Source organism: Marmota flaviventris, chromosome 12 (assembly GCF_047511675.1).
Source record: "Marmota flaviventris isolate mMarFla1 chromosome 12, mMarFla1.hap1, whole genome shotgun sequence".
NCBI lineage: Eukaryota > Metazoa > Chordata > Mammalia > Rodentia > Sciuridae > Marmota > Marmota flaviventris.
The window spans coordinates 79,465,373-79,488,413 of NC_092509.1; the positions used below are offsets into that span (position 1 = coordinate 79,465,373).

At 45.6% G+C, this 23,041-nt stretch overlaps 1 protein-coding gene across 9 annotated transcripts in view; it reads right to left on the reverse strand.

Moving 5' to 3' along the window:
* Positions 1-23,041, reverse strand: part of Nav1 (neuron navigator 1) — a 257,283-nt gene that overhangs the window by 21,314 nt on the left and 212,928 nt on the right. For 6 of the 9 annotated variants that reach the window (XM_071600188.1, XM_027945576.3, XM_071600187.1 and 3 more), the window contains 10 exons: positions 11,554-11,692; positions 10,610-10,907; positions 9,387-10,080; positions 8,210-8,653; positions 7,617-7,658; positions 6,723-6,871; positions 4,795-4,965; positions 3,639-3,691; positions 2,886-2,909; positions 2,698-2,775 (listed from right to left, as the gene is read on the reverse strand). In XM_071600188.1, the coding sequence (XP_071456289.1) occupies positions 2,698-2,775; positions 2,886-2,909; positions 3,639-3,691; positions 4,795-4,965; positions 6,723-6,871; positions 7,617-7,658; positions 8,210-8,653; positions 9,387-10,080; positions 10,610-10,907; positions 11,554-11,692 (2,092 nt within the window). The remainder of the gene's footprint in view (positions 1-2,697; positions 2,776-2,885; positions 2,910-3,638; positions 3,692-4,794; positions 4,966-6,722; positions 6,872-7,616; positions 7,659-8,209; positions 8,654-9,386; positions 10,081-10,609; positions 10,908-11,553; positions 11,693-23,041) is intronic. The other 3 variants (XM_027945578.3, XM_027945577.3, XM_027945579.3) reach the window with 3 other exon arrangements.

The following is a 23,041-nucleotide window of genomic DNA, read 5'->3' on the forward strand; positions in this document are numbered from 1 at the left end:
CCAAGGGAGGGATAACCTCCCAGGAGAATCTGTATGGTGTATATCTTTCATCTCTGCTTCTTAACCTGTTCTTATTTTGCGCCTTGTTTCTGGTTTCTTCCGACTCCACTTTGCAGGGCTAGAGGGAAGTAGCAAGAAACTTCCAGGGGCATTACACCATCTGGCCACTAGGTGTCAGGTCTGCTTCAAGAGGAGTGTAGGATACAGGAGGGCCAGCTGGGGAAGGTGCAGAGTGGCGCCCAGGCCACAGTGGAGCATGGTTTGAACTCTCGCTGCCCAGCTGGAGCAAGATGTACAGGAAAGGGAAGGGAAGGAGGCATGGGACCAGACTGGGAAACTCTAGAGGATGGAAAGAGAGCTTTCAGTGAGGGCATCTGAGCCAGCTGGTGACCCTAACAGGAAGTGATGAACTTATTCTGGGCAGGACCTTTACCCCAGACCTCTAATATGTCTGGGATACCCACTGCTTACTGTTGGTTTATAATTCTCCCTTCCGTTTTCACTCAGTGTCCTTGAAACCATGACTGGACCATGACTGGAGGTGATCACTTTGGTCCCATCTGAGCCTCATCTTCCACTTCTATAGTGAATTTGTCACGGCCTGGGCTTGATGTATGTCATGACCTAAGCAACTGCCCCCACCTCTTCTGTCTTCTGGGCCTTAGGTCTTATTTGCTTCTCTATATCTTGGCACATGTCTGAGGTCCCAGAAAATCTACTCATGAGCCCTGAAGAAGCCCTGGCCTCTTGTGTGCTTTTCTGTGCTGGCCTCTCCTCATCTGGGGGACTTGCCTTCCCTCCCATGTCCTTCATTTCCTCCCCTACCCTAAATCTCAGTCAAGGGCTAAGGTGCCTGAGAAGCTCAAGGCTAAGCGATTTAAGCGATGGTGCTATCATGAGGTTAGCATAGGGAGCCTGCACAACTTCCAATTCAGGGGGGGTCCTCCAGCTTCAGTTTCTTGGAAGTTCTATTCAACATGACAGTGTCTGGTTCAGCATCAGGGCATCCCAGATGTGGGACCTTCCCAGAATCCTGCCATCACATCTCCTGCTTGAGGGCAGGGCTCTGAGCTTCAGCAAAAATCTAAGATTCAGAACTCACCGTGTCTGGGTGTTTAGATTGTTCTCTCTCTTAGCCAAATGGAACTTCCTGTTCTAAGAAAAATCACCCTCTAAATTCATTTTCTTGGCTATAGCCCAGTCTTGACAACACGATGGCTGACAGACTGCAGTGTAAATGAATAAGACATAATGTTCTCTGCCTCCCAGGCGCCTCTCCCCCAGCATCTCCCAGACATGAATTTCCTGGGGTGTGCAGGATGTGACCCAGGCCACTGGCCTTGATGGGTGTGGCATATAGGAGAGAAAAGTTGGTTCATGATTGTGTTATGATTCTTTTTTTTTTTTTGGAGACAGGGTCTCGATTGATTGCCAGACTGGACTTGAACTTGCAATCATCCTGCCTCAGCCTTCTGAGTCATTGGGATTACGGGCATTCACTATCATGTCTGGCTTTGTCTGTCATAATTCTTTTGGGTCCTCAAGAGAGGGAAAAAGTGCTTGATATGAGCTTCAAACAAACTGGTAAGTGTGCAACTTATAAACTGGGGATTTGGGAAAAGAATAAAGACAATAACCAATGTGGTGAGGGAGCTATGCTATTGCAATAATTTGGAAACATGAAAAATCTTGGTGAAGATCCTACCCGATTCCAAAGAACAGACCTAGGCCCAACAGCTGGGTTCCCCAGAGAGGAAGGGAAGAGAGAAAACCAGAAACTACTGCGGAAATTGCAGACATGGTTACTTTTGTGCAAACACTTGGAACACTCCTGCAGATCCGGCTCAGCTGTTGTTTATAGCTTTGGGGGAAAATGGCTCTTATGTTCTCTGTTTGCAACGTGGTCACAGGGGAGAAACTACAACAACCTAGTTAGATGAAGTGGCGTCTTTTCTCCCCATCTCACAGAGTAGAAAAACTAAGGCCTACAAGGAAGAAACTCACTATAAGTGGGTGTACTGAGAGCAGAAACAAAGAATACTATTGCCAACTAAAAGCTCAAACTGCCAAGGAGATTACTAGCAGGGCAGATGTGAGTGAAGGATAATGGGAATGAGAGGCTAGGGATATAGCTCAGAGGTGGAGCACGGGTCCAGTGTGCGCAAAGCTTTGGGTCTGATCCGTGCACTGAGCCCTCCCCCCTCCCCCAAAAAAATTCCGCCTAGAATTAGGCTTCGAATAGTGTGGTGGTCCCCAGACTGAATTCTAATGACCAGTTCTATGCCTGCCCAGTTACATGGCATAAACAAACACATGAACACATCAGGGAAGGATTCTCGGGGCTCCATAATTATAATTCATAACTATTTTAGTTCATGGCTAATGGCGAGACTGTTTGCATCCCCTGCAGGACCACTGGTACTCCTCTTATCTTTCTCCAAGAGAAAGATGAAATTCTACCAGACACCAGTTTATCCACACCTACTCATTAGGGTGGGGGAAAAATAAATTTTTATAAAAACAGACTCAAAGAAGGTGAAGGACAATCCTCAGGTTCTCCACTGTAGGGTTGTGAGAACACCCCTCCCTGGAGTCTAGGCCCAGGGCACGCTTCTCAGCTAATTTTCCTCCCTTGGTTGATCTTATCTAACTTTGGCCAAAATAACTGCCCAGGTCTTTCCCTATTCCAGCACTCACATTGGCAGAAAGCTGAGATGTCAGGGTGGCCACTTTTTCCTGGGATGATTCCAGTTCTCTACGAAGCTTCCGGATTTGCTGTGAAAGAAGAGAAAACACAAACTACTGGTGGCAGAAGAAACAGGGTACTTGGAAGGAAAATGGGCGCAGTGGTGTTAACAAGCAGAGACCAAGGCTTTGTACCCTACCTCAGACTGCATCCTCTCCTCAGCCTGAAGAAGGGAGCACAGAGGGAGAGAAAGAGAGAGAGCGGGTGTTACTACAGGGGTGAAGAAGCCAGGCCCCAGTGAGTGGCAGGGCAAAGACTTGAAGAAGCGGGATTCAGAGGTTCAAAGAAGTGGGATCTCTTGTTCCTTGGCCCTGGCTCCTGAGGTCTCAGCTCAGATCTATGCTAGGGTTTAAATAAAAGACTTCTCGGGCAGTCAACTCCAGCCAACTTTGTCACTGCTGAGAAGGTTAGGAAACGAAATTTTGGTCGTGCTGAAAGGTAACCCTTTCTGCTTAGCAACCTGAGGAGTGAAGAAATAGGGACACAACAAAACAGAGAATCAAAGAACACCGAAAAGCCAAATGCTCTGGGAGATACCCCACAAGAAACATTTGGTCAATTCCATACATTGTTGGGGTCCTAGAGTCTAAAGAAACCTACCCAGCTTGCCTTGCTATAAATGTTTTCCATTTTTCAGGGGGAGAAAAGGGCTCTATAACAAGGAGAGTCTTCAAGGGGAACAGAAAGCATCAAAGGTGAGGACCTGAGGTGCCCAGGTGAGAGCTCCAAGCTGTAGGCACATTTCCCCATCCCCACCCAAGACCCATCAGGGGTAATGAAGAGATAGTAGTGCTCCCCACTGCTCCCCACAGTGGCCCAACTGAAGGAGGTTTCAGGAAGCATGGGCTGGTAGGGATAGGAGTGAGCAAGGAAGGGAAGTTATTGTTCTTACTGAGGAGTATGTGGAGGAGGCACTGGAGGCCAGGGACAGCACCGAGCCATGAACTGAAAGAGAAAGAGAACATGAGGGGTTAACAGGGGGTTCCAGGAACAGGGGTTTCTGGGAAGAGCCCTAAGGCAGGAGGGTGGATACTGATTCTGGAGGGCATCTGGAGCAGACGGAAGGAACAGAGCAGGAAACTCAGTCGGCATCCCAAGAGCCCAAGGTAGGCAGGTGTCCAGGGAGACACAGTCCTGAGTAGAGATGGCGTCCTCTCTCATCTACTTCTCTGCAACCCAGCCACGGTGGTCCCTTGCTCAGCCTGCTGCAAGGGGCGCAGGGTTTCAGAGAGAAGGAAATGAGATTCCTGTGGGTTGACGTTATCTCTTCTTCCCAGCCAGGAAAGTGCTTTAGCTGCAGAAGGGGGGTGTTTCCCATCAGAGCTGCTCAGAACAGATTCTGCAATTCGGCCTGTGCCTCCTCTTCTTATCACTGGGGGACACTGGGGGAGCCTGGGTGACACTCAGATGAAACAGATATTTAGGTGGGACACTGGTCCTGATTATTCAATAGAGCCTGCTGTGAGAACCAAAGCATATCTGCAAGCAATCCCCTGTGACCTAAGCGCCCCAAGAGCAATGGGGGTCAATTCAGCCTCTGGTCCATCTTAACATCCAGATCACCATCATCCACCAGGTGCCCCTTCCCCTCCCCGCAGCTAATCTCTGGAATATTCTGAAATCAGGAATGAGATGTCTAATTCCTTGTAAGTGTTTTAAGAGCTACCATTGTATCCCTGTGTCTTTTCTAATACTCCGAGAGACTGTGAGGAGGAAAGACCACTAGCAGAATGAGGAGGACAGAAGCTCTGGTTTTCAGAGCACCTTGAGAGATAGCCTTAACCCTTTCTACTCTTGATTTTCCTCCCCCGGCCCTCAAGAGAGTAGCTCCATCCCAAAGTCCCAGTGCTAGATGGTGCCACCCAGGGTTTCTGGGCCCCCAGACCCTTCAAAGGTATGGGAAGAAAGAACTGAAATGGCCCAAGTCAATGTCCTGTGGATCATATAAGTGTGTGTGGTGGTGGCAGTGGTGGCAGTGGAGGTGGTGGTGGGTGAGGGGACCCAGCAGAGCTGGAATGAGCGTGAACCGCGCTGGCATGAAGTCTCACCATCGTCCGTGGGGTCTCGGAAGGATCCTGACCGAATCATTCCCTTGGGTCTCTCGGCCAGGGACAGGGTGCTCCCCATTTGGGAGCCGCTGTACAGCTCGAAGGCCGCTTCGTGGGTGGGGATGCTGTTGGAGCGGGTGATTCTTGGCGTGGTGGCCGCCGTGGGACTCACTGGAAGGACAGAGGGAAGGGGGACAGGAGAGGGAGGGGGAGGCAGGAGAAGAGGCAGGGTCATCAGCTCTCTTGTCCCTTGGGGGATGGAGCACCAGGAGCATGAGAGGCAACGGGGAGAGGGTGGGAGAGGAGGGGGCAGGCGGGCCGGGGGCGTGTGCAGAGGGCGAGCCCTAATGGAGAAGGACCCTGCTGTCTGGAATAAAATGGACATTCCCTTAAGCCTGTCTGCCTCGGCGTCATTGCTTTGGAAGGGGCCTGGCAGCTTATTGGAAACCTTCACATCGCTGGGATGTGACCATGAAAATGGGATGTTGTCGTCCTCTACAACACAACCCGGGAAGACTGAGAATTCACACCACGACTCAGATCCAAGTGATGCGGGGGTCAGGCTGCGGATCCAATGGGCTCAGCATTATGGAAGGACATGTCTCTCCACAAAGCAGTGTCACTCTAGGTCAGTTCTAAAGCATCAAAAATTAGGGCCACCTCTGCCCAGCATCGGCTGGCTTTCATGTCGGACAGACAGAGCAGGTGGATGTGTCAGTAGGGCTTGGAATCTGCTTTGAGGTTTGAACTTGCTTTGAATAATCTGCTGGCTCCTGCTCACCTGCAGAACCTGACCCCATCCATTTGCCCCTTGCTGGGACTACAGCCTTTGGGGGTTCACACGTTCATGGAACTCCCTCCACAGGCCGGTGGATAGTGCGCCTGTCTGTAAAGACCTGTGCAGATCTCATGCCCCTCTTGGCGCTTTTGAATCCATAAGGTGAGTCCTACTTAGCCCAGGCCCTCATTCTGCAGCAGGAACACCTTTCGTCTTGGTTTATCCTCAATGGACATGGGAAACAAGCTGGCCCCATCCTCCTTTAAGAGCCCTTCAGAGGCCAGATGACCCTTAAAGCAAACATGATCCCGATTCCTAGTCTTTCCTCAAATTCCCCACAGTCACTGTACGGCAAGTCACAGGTCCTTGTCTTTCATTAACTCCTTCCCTTCACTCAGCTGAAAGAAGACATGGGTTTAGAGAGAGACAGCAAGCAAACAACAGGCCCATCCCGGGCACTGTTTGAAAGGGTTCCTAGTAGGCCAAGCCTGGCCCAGTGCTTCTCAGAACCAGGGCTGGGCCCGGCCCTCGCCACCCCAGGCTTCTTCCCCTCCCTGCTTTCTGAGTCATCCGGCCACTTCCTTCTATCTCAGCTTTCCCTGCTTCTCAGGATCTAGAAAGGGTGTGTCCAGGATATGTTTTAGTCAGCTCTGCCTTCAGGGCGAGGAGGGCTTGCCCTCAGCCAGGCAGCTGGGGAATCTGAATTTTTTGGGTTTGGATGCAGATTTCACTCTCCTCCATCTACTACCTTTCCCTCTTCCTCCCCTCCAGCCTCACACTTTAGTTCTGCCCTTGCGCCGGCTGGGCCCGGCAGCCCTGGGTGTTGCAGATCCTTTCTGGCCGCTCTACGTGCCTGGTCATTGCACTGGTTTGATCCCTGGGCTTTGGCTTATGGCTTTTCCATGCCATAGTTCTGACTCTCTGATACTAGCAGGACCCTACATCTTGTGCCCAGGGGCAACTTTTCAATTGAGGAGTTGCACACTTCGCCTTCCATCTTATTTTGGGTGGATAAACTGAGGCACCGTGAAACCACCAGTGTAGCATGAGTCGAATACTAGATGAAACCTCAAGTCCAGCTGCCTTGCCTCACCCTACAGGGTGACCCCTGCTTCATCCCATGCCACAGTGAGCGACCGCAAACACTCACCTATGTTGGTAAGCTGGCCTTTTGCACTCAGGGACATGGAGAGAGCAGGGGGAGAAGGCAGCTCTGACTGGTCATCGGATTCAGGCAGCCCACCAATGGTATGGGAATGCCGCCTCTCCTTGGTCTCCTCCTGGGACTGGAGCTGGTACCTATAGAAGGCAGTAAGTAGAAGGACTTAGACTCGGCAACCACAAAGTGATACCAGACGCTTAGAAGGTATGGGGAATATTTAGGGGACTATCTAGTAGAATATCTTTATCTGGGAGCTAGGAGCCAGGAGATCTGAAAGTAGGTCAAGGAAAAGGGGAGCATCCAGGGCTGGCAGGAGGGGGCAAAAGGAGGTGACTCAGCGTCCTCCCCCAGCCCCTCAGCTGATGCTACAGCTCTAGCAGGAACTTCACACAGAACTCCAGAAATAGGGTCAGATAGGACAGAGAAGGTGCTAGAACTTCACGCTTGTAGCTCAGGGCAGAGCCCATGATTCTATGTGTTGGCTCTCAGGTCACAGGAATCCCCACTCAACTGAACAACTCAGTGCTGTCACAACAACAGAGGACAAGGATGTCCTGCCCCTTGCCCAACCAAGTGGCCCCAGAGGCACAGAGTAGGAATGCAAAATTACACAAAGGAAGTTCAGGAGCCCTGGGATATCATAAGGGAGATATGTGATTCCCACACAAACTCCCTCTCCCTGTCACCAAAGACCACCTGCTGTAGACGCTGACTCACATGACGGTGAGCAGGTGCAGGATGGCATGTGAATGGGACCACATACAAATGATTGGGCTAAAAGGGCCAAATTCATGCAGAGGGCCTGGGACAGGTCAAATATGGATTTTTTATATATACTAGGAGCACCAAGTATAGGGAGGAAAAGCTGTAATTAAGGGTTACCTGAGTCCTTTCTTGGGAAGGGTATTCCGATCCCGCTGATTACTGTGGAGATAAAAAAAAAAAAGAAGCATGTGAGTCCACCTTAGAAATTAAAGTGTAGGACCATAGGCTTGAGGTGAGGTCTGCAGACTCGGGACACAGAGCATCAAACTACCTCTATAAACAAAATAAGAAGATAGTCTCAGCCAAGTTCTTGGTGCAAACTTGGGAAATTTACCTGAAATGTTGAATGTTTTTCTCCGATTAGGAATTAGGGTATGGTTGGCTATTTAAAGATACTGTGGGTAAAAAGCAGGACGTGATATATTAGGAATGATTGTGGCTTAGGAAGCAAAAGCTCTGGAGAACACGTCTAACCAATTATGAGATCTTGGCTAAGTCACTTAAGTTTCTGCACACCAGTTTTTCCATTCATGAGATGAGGGAAAAAAAAAAAGCATCCTACCTATCTCATGGAGTTGTTTGAAGCATGTGAAATCACTTAAAATATGTGCAAAAGTTTTGAAAGTTACAGTGGCAATCGAATATAGGATGGTATTGCCAGTGGTCAAATGAGTCTGGGCTCAGTCTCAGCTCTATCTCCACCCACCTACCTGTCCACTTGTCCAGCCCTGGGGCTTCCACTCCAGGTCAGCTCTTCGGTCTCTTCCTCTGCGGGGGCAGCAGGGGCCGCAGGAGGGGTGGGGATGGGGGAACTGCTGGGAAAGGCACTGGGCAGGCTCATTGGCATCTGAAGGGACTCCATGCTCCTGTGCAGGCTTGAGAGTTTGGGGTACATGCGGGTCTCCTTTGGGACACTGAAACCACTCATCAGCTCTAGGCCCTGGGAGAAGCTGGCTGAGTTAATATTGAGGATGGGTGCTGGACTGGGGGTGAAGCAAGAAGGGAGAGGGCCCCCAGTTGCTGAGCTTGTAGCATGCAGATCTGGGACCTTTGGAGTGTGGCTGTCACTGGACGATGGTAGATCCAGACTGTTGGAGTTGACCTTGTCTAGATTGGCTAGTGAGGGAGGCTTGACAAAGCTCTTAGCTGTGGCCCTGAGAGAAGTGAAGATAAAATAAAATATTTAAGATAACAGAACTACAGAGCAAGAAGCAATCATTCTTTAGTTTCCTTGTTTTCTGGCCATTCGCTAAGTACAGAGGCTTATTCTAATGCTGTTGAGCAACCAGTTGGAAGGAAATCTGACACCTGACTGAAGGCACCTGCAGTCTTAATAGGGGGGCAATACATGCCCATGGGAAACACAAGTGAAGTTATATGCAAATGGATATATGTGTGCAAATTAACACTGAAAGACCACCTGTACAAGTGTTATGAAGACAGGTTAGGCTTTGATAAGAAAATAGAATAAAGAGTAAGTTTTGAATAGTTGTTTTTTTGTACTAGGGATTGAACCCAGGGGCGCTTAATCATTGAGCCATATCCCCAGCCCTTTTTTGTATTTTATTTAGAGACATGGTCTTGCTGAGTTGCTAAATGCCTCACTAAGTTGCTGAAGCTGGCTTTGAACTCAAGATCCTCCTGCCTCAGCCTCCCAAGTTGCTGGGATTACAGGGGTGCACGACGGCGCCCAGCTCTTGAATACAGTTTTGAAAGAAAGAAAAGAACTTGGCCTACTGGGGAAGCCAGAGGAGGTTTTGGAAAGACCCATGCAAAGGCCTAGAGATCAAAGTGGACAGGACATGGCACTCCTAGTCTAAAGAGGACCAGAATATGCAAAAGAATGACCGAGCAAATAGACAAGGAGGAAATACCCAATTTGGGTACCTGAGAGGGGTTGGTGGTAGCTCTGCTAACTTGGTGGCTGGCAGGTGGCTTGCTTGGTTCTTGGGAGTACTCTCTGGGGAGCCAATGCTCTTCAAGGAGATGTTGTCTGAGTCCAAGGCCACTGCTTTGGCTTTGGCCTTTTCCTTTTCCCGGTCTGTCTGATTGACAGGAGCTGGAGTGGTCCGCCCACTGGCAACCTTGGAAGGCTCCTTCAGTCTGGTGGGCGTAAGGCCTCCTTGCTTGGTGCTGAGGACACTGGGGTCAATGCTGCTGCTCACAGGGCGAGGTCCACCCCGCCCACCTGTTACACTCATGGAACTGGATTTGGCTGGCCGGGGTAGGCTGCGGTACTGGATGTTGGAACGGGCTCCAGGAGCCAGGAATCCAGGCTCCGCGCTATTGGACACATCTAAGCTAGTTTTTCGCCCATTCACTGGCTTGACGGGGATGCCTGAGGACTTCTGGATCTTGCTGAGAGTGGCTGAGCCACCAGTCTGCATGACCGTGGCTGTGCCTGTGGCAGGAGGGGGTTTCTTGTAGCCAAAGGATCCCGAGGTGGAGGGGCGAGCAATGCCCGAGGGGGGCTTCTTAGCATCACTTAGGCGATCCCGGCCAGCATCAGAAGAGGAGCGCTGCAGCCCGGTATTCTTTACAGCAAGCTTACCCTTGTCTGTAGCTTTGCCTTCGGGTTTGCCTGTGAGAGGGAAGGAAATGAGGTGAGAGGAGCTGACACTGACCAGGACCTCAGAAATCTTTTTCTTTCCCTACTTGGGAAAAGGAGAGGAAAGAAATCAATAGCGGGGCTGGGGATGTGGCTCAAGCGGTGGCGCGCTCGCCTGGCATGCGTGCGGCCCAGGTTCGATCCTCAGCACCACATACAAACAAAGATGTTGTGTCTGCCGAAAACTAAAAAATAAATATTAAAAATTCTCTCTCTCTCTCAAAAAAAAAAAAAAAAAAGAAAGAAAGAAATCAATCGGAAGTGTTTGAAGGGAGGTCAAACTAGTCTCTGAACATAACACACTGTTCCTCCTCTGCTACTTATTCATTGTGTGAGAGTAATACCCACCCTTCCTCACTCCGAGGATCATCCTGAAGATCAGATGTGTGGATGTTAAAGCATTATGCAAATGTTTGCTATCATTCTATGGGTTAATGGCCATTCAGAGGGACAACCAAAGAAACAGATCCTCACTCTTTCCCTTCCTTTATTCCAGACTTACCTGCAACTTTGAGGGCACTCTGGGCTGTATGAGTGATGGGGGAAGTGACAGCCACTGGTGGGGTCTTGCCCTTCTTCAAGGAACCAGGATGTCCCAGACTGATGGGTTTTTTGAGTTCTCCGCCCTTGGAAGAATCATCACAGCTCTCAGGCCGTTCTCTCCGCCACTTAGAAGTCCCAGGTTCCATCTTCAGGCTACCGCTGTCGTACTCCAGCTTTTTGGGGGCCTTCTCCTCTGATTCACTAAACCAGCTCAGCCCACTTTCTGCCAGAGAGCGCTTCTCTGAGTCTGTGCGCAGCTAAAGAAGAGAAGAGGAACATTCCCATGGGGGTGGGGAATGGTTAGCTGAGGGATTTATTTGGTTATTAGGTGGCCCTGCTCTTCCCAGAGTGCCTAGGCAACCCAGGGCTCCTACTGTATCCTTAGGGTTCTGGAGAGAGGATATTGGATCTATCTCTGGGAATCTTTTTCTTTTCCAGTTGGATTAGCTCATTTTTTTCCTTCCTGTTTCAGCACTAGGGATTGACTCCAAGGGTGTTCTACCACTGAGCTATATCCCAAGCCCTTATTTTTTGTTTGTTTGTTTTTGTTTAATTTTGAGACAGGGTTTTGCTAAGTTGCTGAGACTGGCCTTGAACTTGAGATCCTCCTGCCTCAGTTGCTATGATTACAGGTGTGCACCACCAAGTCTAGCAAGATGGAATAGCTCTTACATATTTCAATCTAGACACATGTGAGCCCCAAATATAGGCACTATGACAACGTTTAATGTCTTAGGGGACTGCTAGGAAGACTTACTTTTGTTTTTTTATGGCCAGCTCTACAAGAACTTGGTCAATGGGAACCACTTCCATGGACTGGGTATGACTGGGCGTGCAAACCCAGGCACTGCCCAGTTAGGCTCATCTTGAGGTGGTGGCCCAGGTGTTTGCAAACCCACATACCACTATTGTAGAGTTCCTGCGGGAGGCAGTGGGAGTAGATGGGAGGGAGTTGAGTGAGGAGCTGGCATTGAACTCTTCTGAGCTGAGGTTGTCGGAGGCATCACTGAGCCCACTGCTGATGGAGCTGCTTTCATCCCAGCTGCAGGATGGGAGAGAGAAAGATGAGCAGCTAAAACAGAAGCCAAGGCAGGAATAAATGTTTCCTATTAGCGGAAGGATGCCTTTATACATTCTTGACAAAGGAAAAGGCTTGGGGGTTCGTCCTGACTTTGCCAGTAATTGGAAGTGTGACTTCGGCCCCTTTGTAATTTGGTGGTTTTCTTCTCTAAAAAGAAGCGACTTTGTCTTTATCTGGCAAGAAAAGATCTTATATCTCCTTTACAGGAAGGTATAATATAAAGACAAGGTAATTTTTGGATCCATCTAATTATACGAACCAATTTCCTCTCCCTTTAAACAGCTTCCATTCTTATAATTACCGTATCTTTGTTCATTTTTAGATGTGTTCTCCAGGTATCTCTCTGCCTCTATCACCACCTTGCTAAAATTTCCCATATCTGGTGACAAGGCAGAGGGAAAGATTTATTTTTTCTGTTTTTTAGGACCCTCGAATTATCATTTCTCATTGCGCCCGATCATGGAGTTCACCCCATCCGGGGAACAGGTGCTGCTTCTAAACAGAATGTGCTGCTCTTTTGGTACATAAGTCAAACTCGAGATGCTATGGCCATCAGAGGTGCCTGATTCCTGCTGAATGGTTTCATTTCTCTGCCAACTTCTTGGAAGATCAGGTTTATGGTATCAGGAGAGACTGCTGTTCAACATCTGTATCTATAAATATCCGTTATATGAGGCCCCTGGCCATGTACCAAGGGAACCTACTACAGCCTCCAGAGCTCTGTAGCTTGGGGATGTTCAATTTTGGAGTTTAACAAGTTTCACCAGTCAGAAAATTTATTCTTTTTTGTACTGGCTATTGAACCCAGGGTTGCTTTACTACTGAGCTACATCCCTAGCCCTTTTTTATTTGGAGACAGAGCCTCCCTAAATTGTTGAGGCTGGCCTTAAACTTGTAATCCTCCTGCCCCAGTCTCCCAAGTCACTGGGATTACAGGCTTGCCCCAGCACACCTAGCAGAAAGTTTATCATTAAGATCTAACCAAATAGCCTCTTCTGCCATGGACACTACTTTATTTGAGTACTCTCCTGTTTGCTATTCACATATTTTCTTCTCTTTTGCCCAATTCTGTCTCCTAGAACCTTCCCTCAAAGACCCTATGTTCCAAGTCTTTCCCAATTTCCCCAGACCCTAAAATGTTCTTCAGCCCTCATTCCAGTTTTAGAGCCTAACCTCACACACAGGAGTTCCGTGAGTCTGCCTCACATGAGTATCTGTGATTATAGAAACTAGTCTCTAAATACTTGTATCTGTGTGCAGGGCAGGTCTGTTTATCAGCCTTGTGTGTGTGCCAGGACGAAAGAAGATGGAGATTTTTTTTGTGTGTGTGTGAATTAGCTGGTATTTGGAACATATTTTTCCTTTTTGATTTATTTTGAGTTCCAAATCATGGAACAAAAATCAGACATCACAAGTCATCTAAGTGCCTGGCCCAGATTTCAGTTGGCCTCCCTCTAATTCATGTGCTGGGAATAGGCAAGTGGGTGGTTTGGACTTAGCTGGCTTAGTTGCTTTGTAGTGATTTATGCAAATACGTTGCAAAGGAGCAAAGAAAGCATGGGGTTAGGATGCACTAGAGAGTTATCCAAATTTTATTACTATGAAATATAGCCATTATTAAATGACAGCCACCCGCTCATGACAATATTAAATCTCCCTTTTGTTCTGGGCTCAGTGCACCCCCTCATTTTGTGGAGAAAGGACACTGGGAAGAAGAGATCAATGCTGATTTTATGATCCTATCAGCTCTTCTGGGTGAAGATAAGATCTCTGGCAAGCAAACAAACAAACCATTCACAGCCTGTTCTCTTAGGTCAGAGACAGAGGAAGCCTGTAGCACTGAATCTTTCATCTGAGATTAATTATTGGTAATCAAGGTTTTGGAGCAGAGAAAGCTTTTATGGAAGGGCTCTTCCAAAAAGAAGTCTGCTGTAGTCCTGAAGCCCAGAAGAAACCTTCCTCTGCCCTCCATAATGGCGAGCCTAACGCTGAAGAGCAGGAGGGAGGATATCTTCTAGGAGAGAGTTCAGGCTCTTCATGTCCATAAGACATTCCTTCCTCCCTAGCTCTTCTATCATGAGAAGTGTATGCCTAAAATCATCAGTAAAGATTGGCTAGAGGATTTAAAAATATCCTAGCAAAATTGCTTTCCAGTTTCTGAACAACAGAAAAATTCTGTTATCATTATCTAAGGGTTAAACAACATCTCCACTGGAGATCTCAAAAAAAAAAAAAGTGTGATGGAGGCTAGGATTGTAGCTCAGTGGTGGGTGGAGTGCTTCCCTAGGATGTGTGAGACACTAAATAAATAAAATGGGGGTCTATCAACAACTAAAAATATGTATATATATATATTAAAAAAAGAAAAAAGTAATATATGTAAAGGAAAATGTCCTTTCTCTGCCTTCCCATTTTTATTTACAAGATAACCATTATTGATTTTCTTGTGTCTCTTTCAAAAATATCCTATGCATTGTTCTGTCTTCTGGCTATTTGATCTCTGGCTATGTCCCTCCTGACACCAGGGACCACACTTCATCCACCCGGAGAGTCCCCTGCCTGACTTAAACTGGGACTTCGGTCTTCCTCTTTATTGGTTTATTGCTTTGCTTTAGTCAAGTATCTCTTCCTGGGAAAGGATGCTTTGGAAGTAAACTTGGTAAAGTCTTACATACCATAAAATATCTTTATTCTGTGTTTACAGATGGAATTTTGCCTAGGCATAGATTTCTAAGATGAAAATAATCTCCTTTTGGGATTTAAAGGCATTGTTCCATTGTCTAGCTAATATATTGCCAATCTGATCCCTTATCCTTATCCTTAGTATGTGACTATTTCTTTCATTCCTCTTTGGAATTTTTAGCTTCTTGGTGTTCTGAAATATCATTAATGACATGCCTTGAATTGGTGCCCTACTCGACACTTTGAATCCAAAAGTGCATGACTTTCAGTTCTGGGAAATTTCTAAAAAAAAAAAAAAAAATGGGGGGGGGGCACAGGGCGCAGGTTGAACCAGGGGAGCTCTAACACTGAGCTACATCCCCAGCCCTTTTTATTTCAAGACAGTGTCTTGTAAGTTGCCCACGTTGGCCTCAAACTTGTGATCCTCCTGCCTCAGCCTCCTGAGTTGCTGGGATTATGGGTGGGTTTGGGGCACTCAAATATTTTTTTAATGACTTTTTCCTTTTCATTTTTCAGTTCTCTCTTCTAGAATGTCTATCATTCAAGATGACAGAATTTTAGGCTAACACCTGAGTTCCTTACTTTTCTCTTACATCCCCTTTTTGTTTTTTACTTTTGGGGCAATGATCTAAATTTTTATCTTCCCTTCCCTTTATTAAGTTTTTCATTTTTGTTATCATATTTTCAAGTAACTTCTTTATTTTTTAAATAGCACATCATTCATTCCCCACCCCCATATGTGATTGAAGTCCACGGTAGTACTCTACCATGGAGCTATGTCTCCAGTCACCCCCGAACACACACCTTCCTAAAACAGGGTCTTAAAATACAAAATTTTAAAAAGAGCTAGGATGTAGCTCAGTAGTAAGAGTGCTTGCCTAGGATGCACAAAGCCCTGGGTTCAATTCCCAGTACTGTGAACAAGACAAAACAAATCTCAACTCTCAGAGACATTGATCCTTTCGTTTGGAAAGGTTGGTTTATGATCTCTTTGCACAGTTTCTGGTTCCAAGTTGCTTTGTTCTGTTGTTTTGGGACACTTTAACATTTTAGACCTTCTCCTATGTCAGACAGTCCTTGGCTGTTTGCACATACTTAAGACAGGGACACTGGGTTATTTGAAAGCCCTGTGCACATAGGGTAGGACTTGCTAATTATGGCTCTGGATAGGGAGTTGTGATTGCGCTAGTTCATGTAAGTGTTTTTCTCTTGGGTCGGTCAGATTTCCCAGAGAGGAATCTTGCAAACTCCAGACTGAAGGCTATAAAACCAGTGTTCTGAAAGTAGAGCTGGAGAAGGATCCTGGAGGGTTTGCATTCAATATGCAAAGGTCCATTTATTCCCCCCGGTCTTGTTCAAACTCTATGCCCTCATGTGTACCAGCAATTAGGAGTCAAAAGTCCAGACACTGCTTGCTTTACACTCTTCAGAGACAAGTCCAGTCCTCTGTCAATGAAGGGAAAGGACGGTTGTTTCTCTGGGAGCTGTTGAAGGAGAGGATCTGGGAGTCTGTTTCTTACACACATATTCACCCAGTCCTCCAATTTCCAGTTTTATCTCCACCTCTATTAATGGAACCTGAAGCCTCTACTAACGGTACCCGATGCCACCAATTATCAAGCTTTTTGAAGATTCTAGGATGCCGGTAGAGTTGCTGCTGAGTTCCCCACTGCTGGCCCAGGATTCAGTTTTAAGTCAGTCAGTTTTAAGTCCCAAAATTTCATAACTACTATCCCTTCTATTATTCATCCTTGAGGTTTTATGAGTTAAGGGAAAGGTCTTTATTGTCACTTTACTTTTATGGTAGTTGTGAAATATATTAAACTAATCTATCAGCAGCACAATGCCCCTAAATGACTTTTAACAAAGTTTGCTTTTTTGGGAATAGACATCCTGATGGTGGGTAGCCTTCAAGTGGTCTGAGGAGAAATCAGGTGGAATGTTCCAACATCAAATCAGGTAGAGGCATGGGGCTGGGGTTGTGGCTCAGCAGTAGAACGCTCGTCTAGCACATGAGAGGCACTGGATTCAATCCTCAGCACCACGTAAAAATAAATAAATAAATAAATAAATGTATTGTTTTCAACTACAACTAAAAAATATTTTAAAAATCAAGTAGAGGCAGAAAGGACCGTCTACATGTTTTTTTTTTAAGATACAAAAACAGCTGTGCAGCCAGGTATGGTGGTGCATACCTATAATGCCAGTGACTCACGAGGCTGAAACAGGAGGATCACAAATTTAAGGCCAGCCTCAGCCACTTAGCAAGAACCTGTCTCAAAAAAAAGAAAAGAAAAGAAAAAAAGAAAGAAACAGTTAATACTGAAACATATGACTATTTAGGGTCTAAGAACAGATAGTCTTTAGAAAGTCTTGCACAATTTGTCAGTTAATGAACCAGAGGACTAAAGAGCAAGTGCCTAGCCATTCAAGATATCAGGGAGAAAGACAGGCAATTCCACATAGCACCAACAAGGATAAAGAGGAGGACAGAGATCAGAGTTAGGGAGGGCTACTGCGTCTGTTTCTTGGCAGAAAGAATTTCTGTGCTCACTCAAGCAGGATTTTGCTATCTCCCTCCTATTTCTCTCTAAATTTCTCACATAGATCTCAAGTGGAGACAAGAGAACTGGGTAACAAAAAGCTAGACCTAAACTTAGGACAAGAAAACAAGGGAAATCACAGACCTTAATATTCTTCTATAATTGAATCTCTTCGTAAATCCAAACAATCAATAATGAGTTGCCGATGTATAAGAGAAACGGGGTAAGTTTTCATTCTGGGAGAGTTCATATAAGCACAATGACACTTTATCATTTTTATCTACTCTCAGAAGAGAAGAGGAAATGAGTCTCTCAGAAGAGAAGAGGAAATGAGTCTGAATCAGCATATGAGAGGTTAGGTCAGATACAAACAGGACAGTGAAAATGAAGACCCTTGTCAGCGGATATTTCTAGAGTGCTGGAACAGGTTTCAGAAGTAAATTAAAGAATCTTCTCTACAGGAGACTTACTTTCCCATTTACTATTCTCCAGATAGCCATACTCAATCCACCCTCTAAAATTTACACTTCTCATTCCCTTTTTCCACTAAAAGTTTTTTTTTTTTCTCCCTGTTGCTCATAGAGGAACTTAGGTATTCCGTCAACTTCTTTTTCTTTACCCTTCACCAAGAATTTTCACTAACTGTGTTACTACTTGCTTCTCAAACCTACACCTTACCTTTCATTTCTCCTGTCTTTGTTCTGGTTCAGAGTCTTATCCTCTCACTTGAACTGCTGTGAAAGCCTGCTTATTGGTCTTGTTCTTGAGTCTCCTTTCTCCTACATACAAATATTATCAGAAGTCTAGCCAGGTGCAACGGTGCATACCTATAATCTAGCAACTTGGAAAGATGAGCAGGAACATTGAAAGTTTACAGGCAGCTTCAGCAACTTAGCGAGATCCTGACTTGAAATTAAATTAAAATGGCTGAGGATGAAGCTCAGTGGTAGACTGCCCCTGGGTTCATCCCCAGGGCTAGAAGAAGAAGGAGAAGGAGAAGGAAGAGAAGAAGAAGAGGAGAAGGTGGAAGAAGAGGAGGAGGAGGAAGAAGAGGAAGAGGAGGCAGAGGAAGAAGAGGAGGAAGAGAAACAGCAGCAGCAAAACCTTCATTAGCTCCTCATTGCAGATAGAATAAAATCAAAATTCTACAGATTGTTGATCAAGATATCTATGAGTCATCATTAACATAGTGTAGTGATTAAGAGCCCAGAAGTTGACTGCCTGGGAGTCCTATTAACTCTATCTGGGGTTAAATTTTACTTCAATTGGGAAGACATTCTCTGAGCTCCTAATATTTATTTATAATTGACCATTGCCAGTTGCTATGGTCATTCAGATATAAGTGGTTGTCCAGAAGGAGCTTATAACGCAGATGGAGAAGGAGGTATAAATGAAATAAATTCTATAATAGAGGTAAAGACAACATACACAGGAGGATACAGAGGCAGGAGTGATTTAGTTCTCCAATAAAATCCCAAAATATGATTTTGCCATGTTAGAATACTGATAAATATAATTAATCCACTCTAATTCCTCTCTTCTGATGTCTCCTGGGTTTCCTGTAAGGTGACCAACTCTCTGGTCTCCTTTTAGAAATTCAGGAGGGGCCAGTCCTATGCTGCATCACTGTGCAATCATTTGTGTGCTGCTGAAGATTCTGGAGTCCCAGCTTTGTCACAGGGTGATATCACAGGGATTTGACATCAATGGATCCTGTCTCTCTCACATAAGAATTTTACCTTTCCTTGAGGTCCAGACCAAATACCGAGCCTTTCATGAGGCCTTCCATGATCCTCCTTGCATGAAGACATGTCAGTCACTCATGTTTCTAGAGATTTATCTTGAAATAGTTAATGCTCATACCTCTCTTCACTAGACTAAATTTCCCTGAGGGCTGTGATCGAGGCTCATGTGACTCTGTACTCTTATTCCTCATACAATATCTCCAACATAGTGGTCACCCCCTCGTGGACTAGAATTCCTGATTTATATGAAAGTAGGAATGTATAACCTCAGGGGAAGGGGTTATGACTTTGGGGCTGCTATTTATGCATTCTCCAAGAATGACTAGTAATTTGTTTCTAAATAATCCTTGCTTCAGGGAGGAATTTATAAACATTCTCTTTTTAGAACTTTCAGCTTTCTGCTGAAATTCCCCATCTATTCAAGAACAGATTTTGCTTTTTCTACAAGGTCCTTAAACACATTCGTAGAAAGTATTTTGGAACCCTCATCTGCTAACTCTAACATCTAGGACATCTATAGGTCTGCTTCTATTGACTATTTTTTCCCCTCAGTCATATGCTTCTGCTTCTTCCTGAGTCTTTAAACTTTTTATTACATGGCAACACATAGCCCTAGAAAAAGGATGTACCCCTTCCTCTGTCAGGCTGCTAGGATTGAGAGCCGAGTCAGTCTAGCCCATAGCAGAACTTGGTCTGGGTTTTGCTGTAGCTTTGGTTAAAGTCAGTTCTCTGTTGGTTTTACTGGTGTTGAGGGTGCAGTCAGGATTGTCCTTTCAGCAGGACTTGGGATATGAGGATAGTGAGACTCCAGAGATCTCTTCCTCTGACATACAACCTAGCCACCAGCTTTGTGTCCTTCTGTGGAGTTCTCTTTGCTCTTGATGGGCCACTTCTGTACATTCAGTGAAGGGTCCTTGTGCTTTGGAGGGTCTTTCACTCAGATCTCACTGCACCATGTAGATGCTGTGCAGCTTGGCCCTGGGCAAGCTGGGCAAGGGTGAGTCTTAGTTCTCCACTTTCAGCTCACTGCTACAGGCGACTGAAGTGTACTTGGGAAAGGCTGCCTGGGGAAGATTTAAGGGTGGGTGGGCATGTATTTGCTCTATGATTAAAGGTCCTTGTAGCCAGCCCAGGTAGCCTTCCAAATTTTGTATAAAGTTTGTCTCTTCTCTATCCTCCATGGTAGTTTGCTCCTTCTTCTGCCACACCCCTAGGATGAAAACAGTTACGCAGTCCTTCTCTCCTATGAACAGCTCACCGCCTTCTGGAATTTACTGCAACAGGTTATTTTGTACACACACACACACACACACACACAAAGTTACAATATTTGTTGCTTATTCCTGTCATTATAGTGAGAATGACAGTGTACTGTGACACTATACCATCCCTCGCCTAGGGCTGTAAGAACGGCAACTGATTGCCCTTCTTGTTTTCTTGCCCATTTCCTAGCACTGATACCACAGTCTACGGAACACTCTGGTGCACCCATTTCTGTAGGATGAAAAGAATGACTGTGAAGAGGCCAGCTCAACTGAACACTGCTCTGTTTGTGTCTGTGCAGACACGTGGCAATGCACGGGGCAGGCAACACTCCTCCCCTCTGGGAAAAGCACCAACACTAACATAGCTCTTGGCTAGGACTGGCCACCCCTCCCAGATTTCTCTCATACTGTCTGCTCCCCACAATTTGGGCCCACTATTCCATGGAAATGGAATGGCCAAGGGAACCTGAAGGCAGCCAGAGGACCAAGGGTGTGGACTCATTAACTGAAAGGGTGGACTAGCTTGTGACTGCACAGGAAAAAATTCTTACTGCCTCTCTGTCCCAGCGTAATTCTCCAAAGTCAGACTTGAACACTGAATTCATTCTCCTTCTTCCCACAATACATATGCCTGGTGAATCAGTAACCCAGTTTCTCGAATTATTCAATACTTATTGAATAAGAGTGGTATATATGGAACCCGCTCCGAGAGTGAGGAAATATCTGCGGTATAATAGGCTGGTTATAAAAGCTGCTTTGGAGCTGGGAATGCACTTCAGTGGTAGAGCACTTGCCTAGTGTGCAAGAAGCCCTGGATTCATCCCCAGCACCCAGCACCGGGGCTAAGGGGTGGTAGAAAAGAGCAATTATTGTTTTCTTGAAATTATTTTTACTTCTGTAGAGTCTGTGGAATTGAAAACCTACTGCTTTGTCTCCAAAGCTACCTCAGACTTCTTTCTTTCCTATCCAGGAAAGAGAAGAGGAAGCCTTACAATCCAAACTGGAAACAAGCTCCTAAAAATCTGACCACACCATGTACCCAACTTCAGGGAAGCGAATCCCCAAACCAATCAAGAAAAGAAGCCAGAGTTGGAGTTGGAGGGTTTTTCAGTCCCTGTCACTGTACCAACAAGGTATGTACAAATATACAAAAGTCAGATGGGGCAGATAGGTAAAAGATCACCAGTCACCACAATGCTTGATATTGTCGCATTTGCTAGAGTTGACGGATGGTGGCCTGGGCTAGGCAGTTAAATAGGCAACAGTGACAAAGTGTGAATCAGAGACTGAGAGCATCTGCTAGCAGAGATGAACAGGAGGCTATCAAGTCTGATGAGCCTGGCTCTAGATTGCTTCAAGGGTCAGAATATCTAAGGATCAAAGTAACAGAATCATTTTCATGATGGGTGTGTTGTAGAAAAGGCTGTCAGCTAGGGGTGTCTCATGACATCTGTCCTGGAACTCACTAGTCTTGATACTTTAAGAGAACAAGGCAAAAGTCCATAAAGCTAGATATGGGGATGGCCAAGTTAATGAAGTACATAGAGTAAAAAATCAATCTGTCCCCTTGAGGAGGCTAACCTTATTGGCTAGAAGTGGACTAGGCTGACTTCAGTAAATGTGCTTCTACAGGTCAGAATACACTTTTTTTTTCTGGTACTAGAAATACAACCCAGGGTTGCTTTACCACTAAGCTACATCCTCAGCTATATATATATATATATATATATATATATATATATATATATATATATATATATATATATTAAGTTTTAAGACAGGGTCTCACTAAGTTGCTTAGGACCTCACTAAATTGCTGAGGCTAGCCTCAAACCTGTGATCCTCCTGCCTCAGCTTCCTGAGTTGCCGAGATTGTCATGTGCACCATTGTGCCTGATACACATTCTGATACTTGCTCTGCTCTTGAAAATTTCCATAACCTGGGAGGATGGGAAAGACAGTAGAATGAATCAGACATAACTTTCCTACATTCATATATGAATACATGACCAGTGTAATTCCACATCGCGTATAACTTCTAAAATGGGAAGTTATACTCCATGTAGGTATGATATGTCAAAATATGTTCTACTGTCATGTATAACTAAAAAGTACAAATAAAAAAATTTTAAAAATTCTATAATCTTCTTGGAACTACACCAGATTAAAATTAATATACAGTCTTCCTTGTTCACTGCTTCAAGAATATTCTTGCCATGTTTGATGGATGGAACAGGTTAAACCATAAAAAATTGCCAGTCTTGTAGGTCAAAAATGGTTCAAGATCAAATATGTCTATTTTCATGTCTGTTTTATGCTTCAGCACTTGTTTGCTGCAAAACCATAGTGATGGATTCTTTTTTTTTTTAATTTTGATATTAGAGATTGAACCAGAGGTGCTTAACCATATCCCCAGCTCCCTACACCTTTTAATTTTTTTATTTAGAGACAGGGTCTCACTAAGTTGCTTAGGTCCTTGCTAACATGCTGAGGCTGGCTTTGAGCTTGTAATCCTTCTGCCTCGGCCTCCTGAGCTACTGGGATTACAGGTGGGCGCCATCATGCTCAGCTGTAGTGAGAGGGTCCAGACTCAACAGAAAGAGACCAAGTTCTAAAATCTGAGACAAATGACAGCCTACACCTGGTTTGAACCATCTGAACAAGAGAAAATGCCTGGGACTCCCCACAGTCCAAAGTTCAGAGATACTTTACTCTTCATGTATCCTCTAGACAGTTCAGGTCCCCTTCTGGAGGTGAGTCACTTGGTTGCAGTGCAGAATGCAGGTGTCCTCAAGGTACTCAGTCACGGAGATGTGCATTTCCAGTTAGAAAACTAGTATTGTTCCATCTCTGGTTCCTGCAGCAAGCAGATCAAGTGGACTCCCTTGTTCTCCATTTCATTTATTTATTTATTTGGTACCAGGATTGAACTCAGGGGCACTTAACCACTGAGCCACATCCCCAGCCCTTTTATCTATCTATCTGTCTATCTATCTATCTATTTATTTATTTTATTTTATTTTGAGCAGGGTCTCCCTAAGTTGCTGAAGCTGGCTTCAAATTTGCAATCCTCCT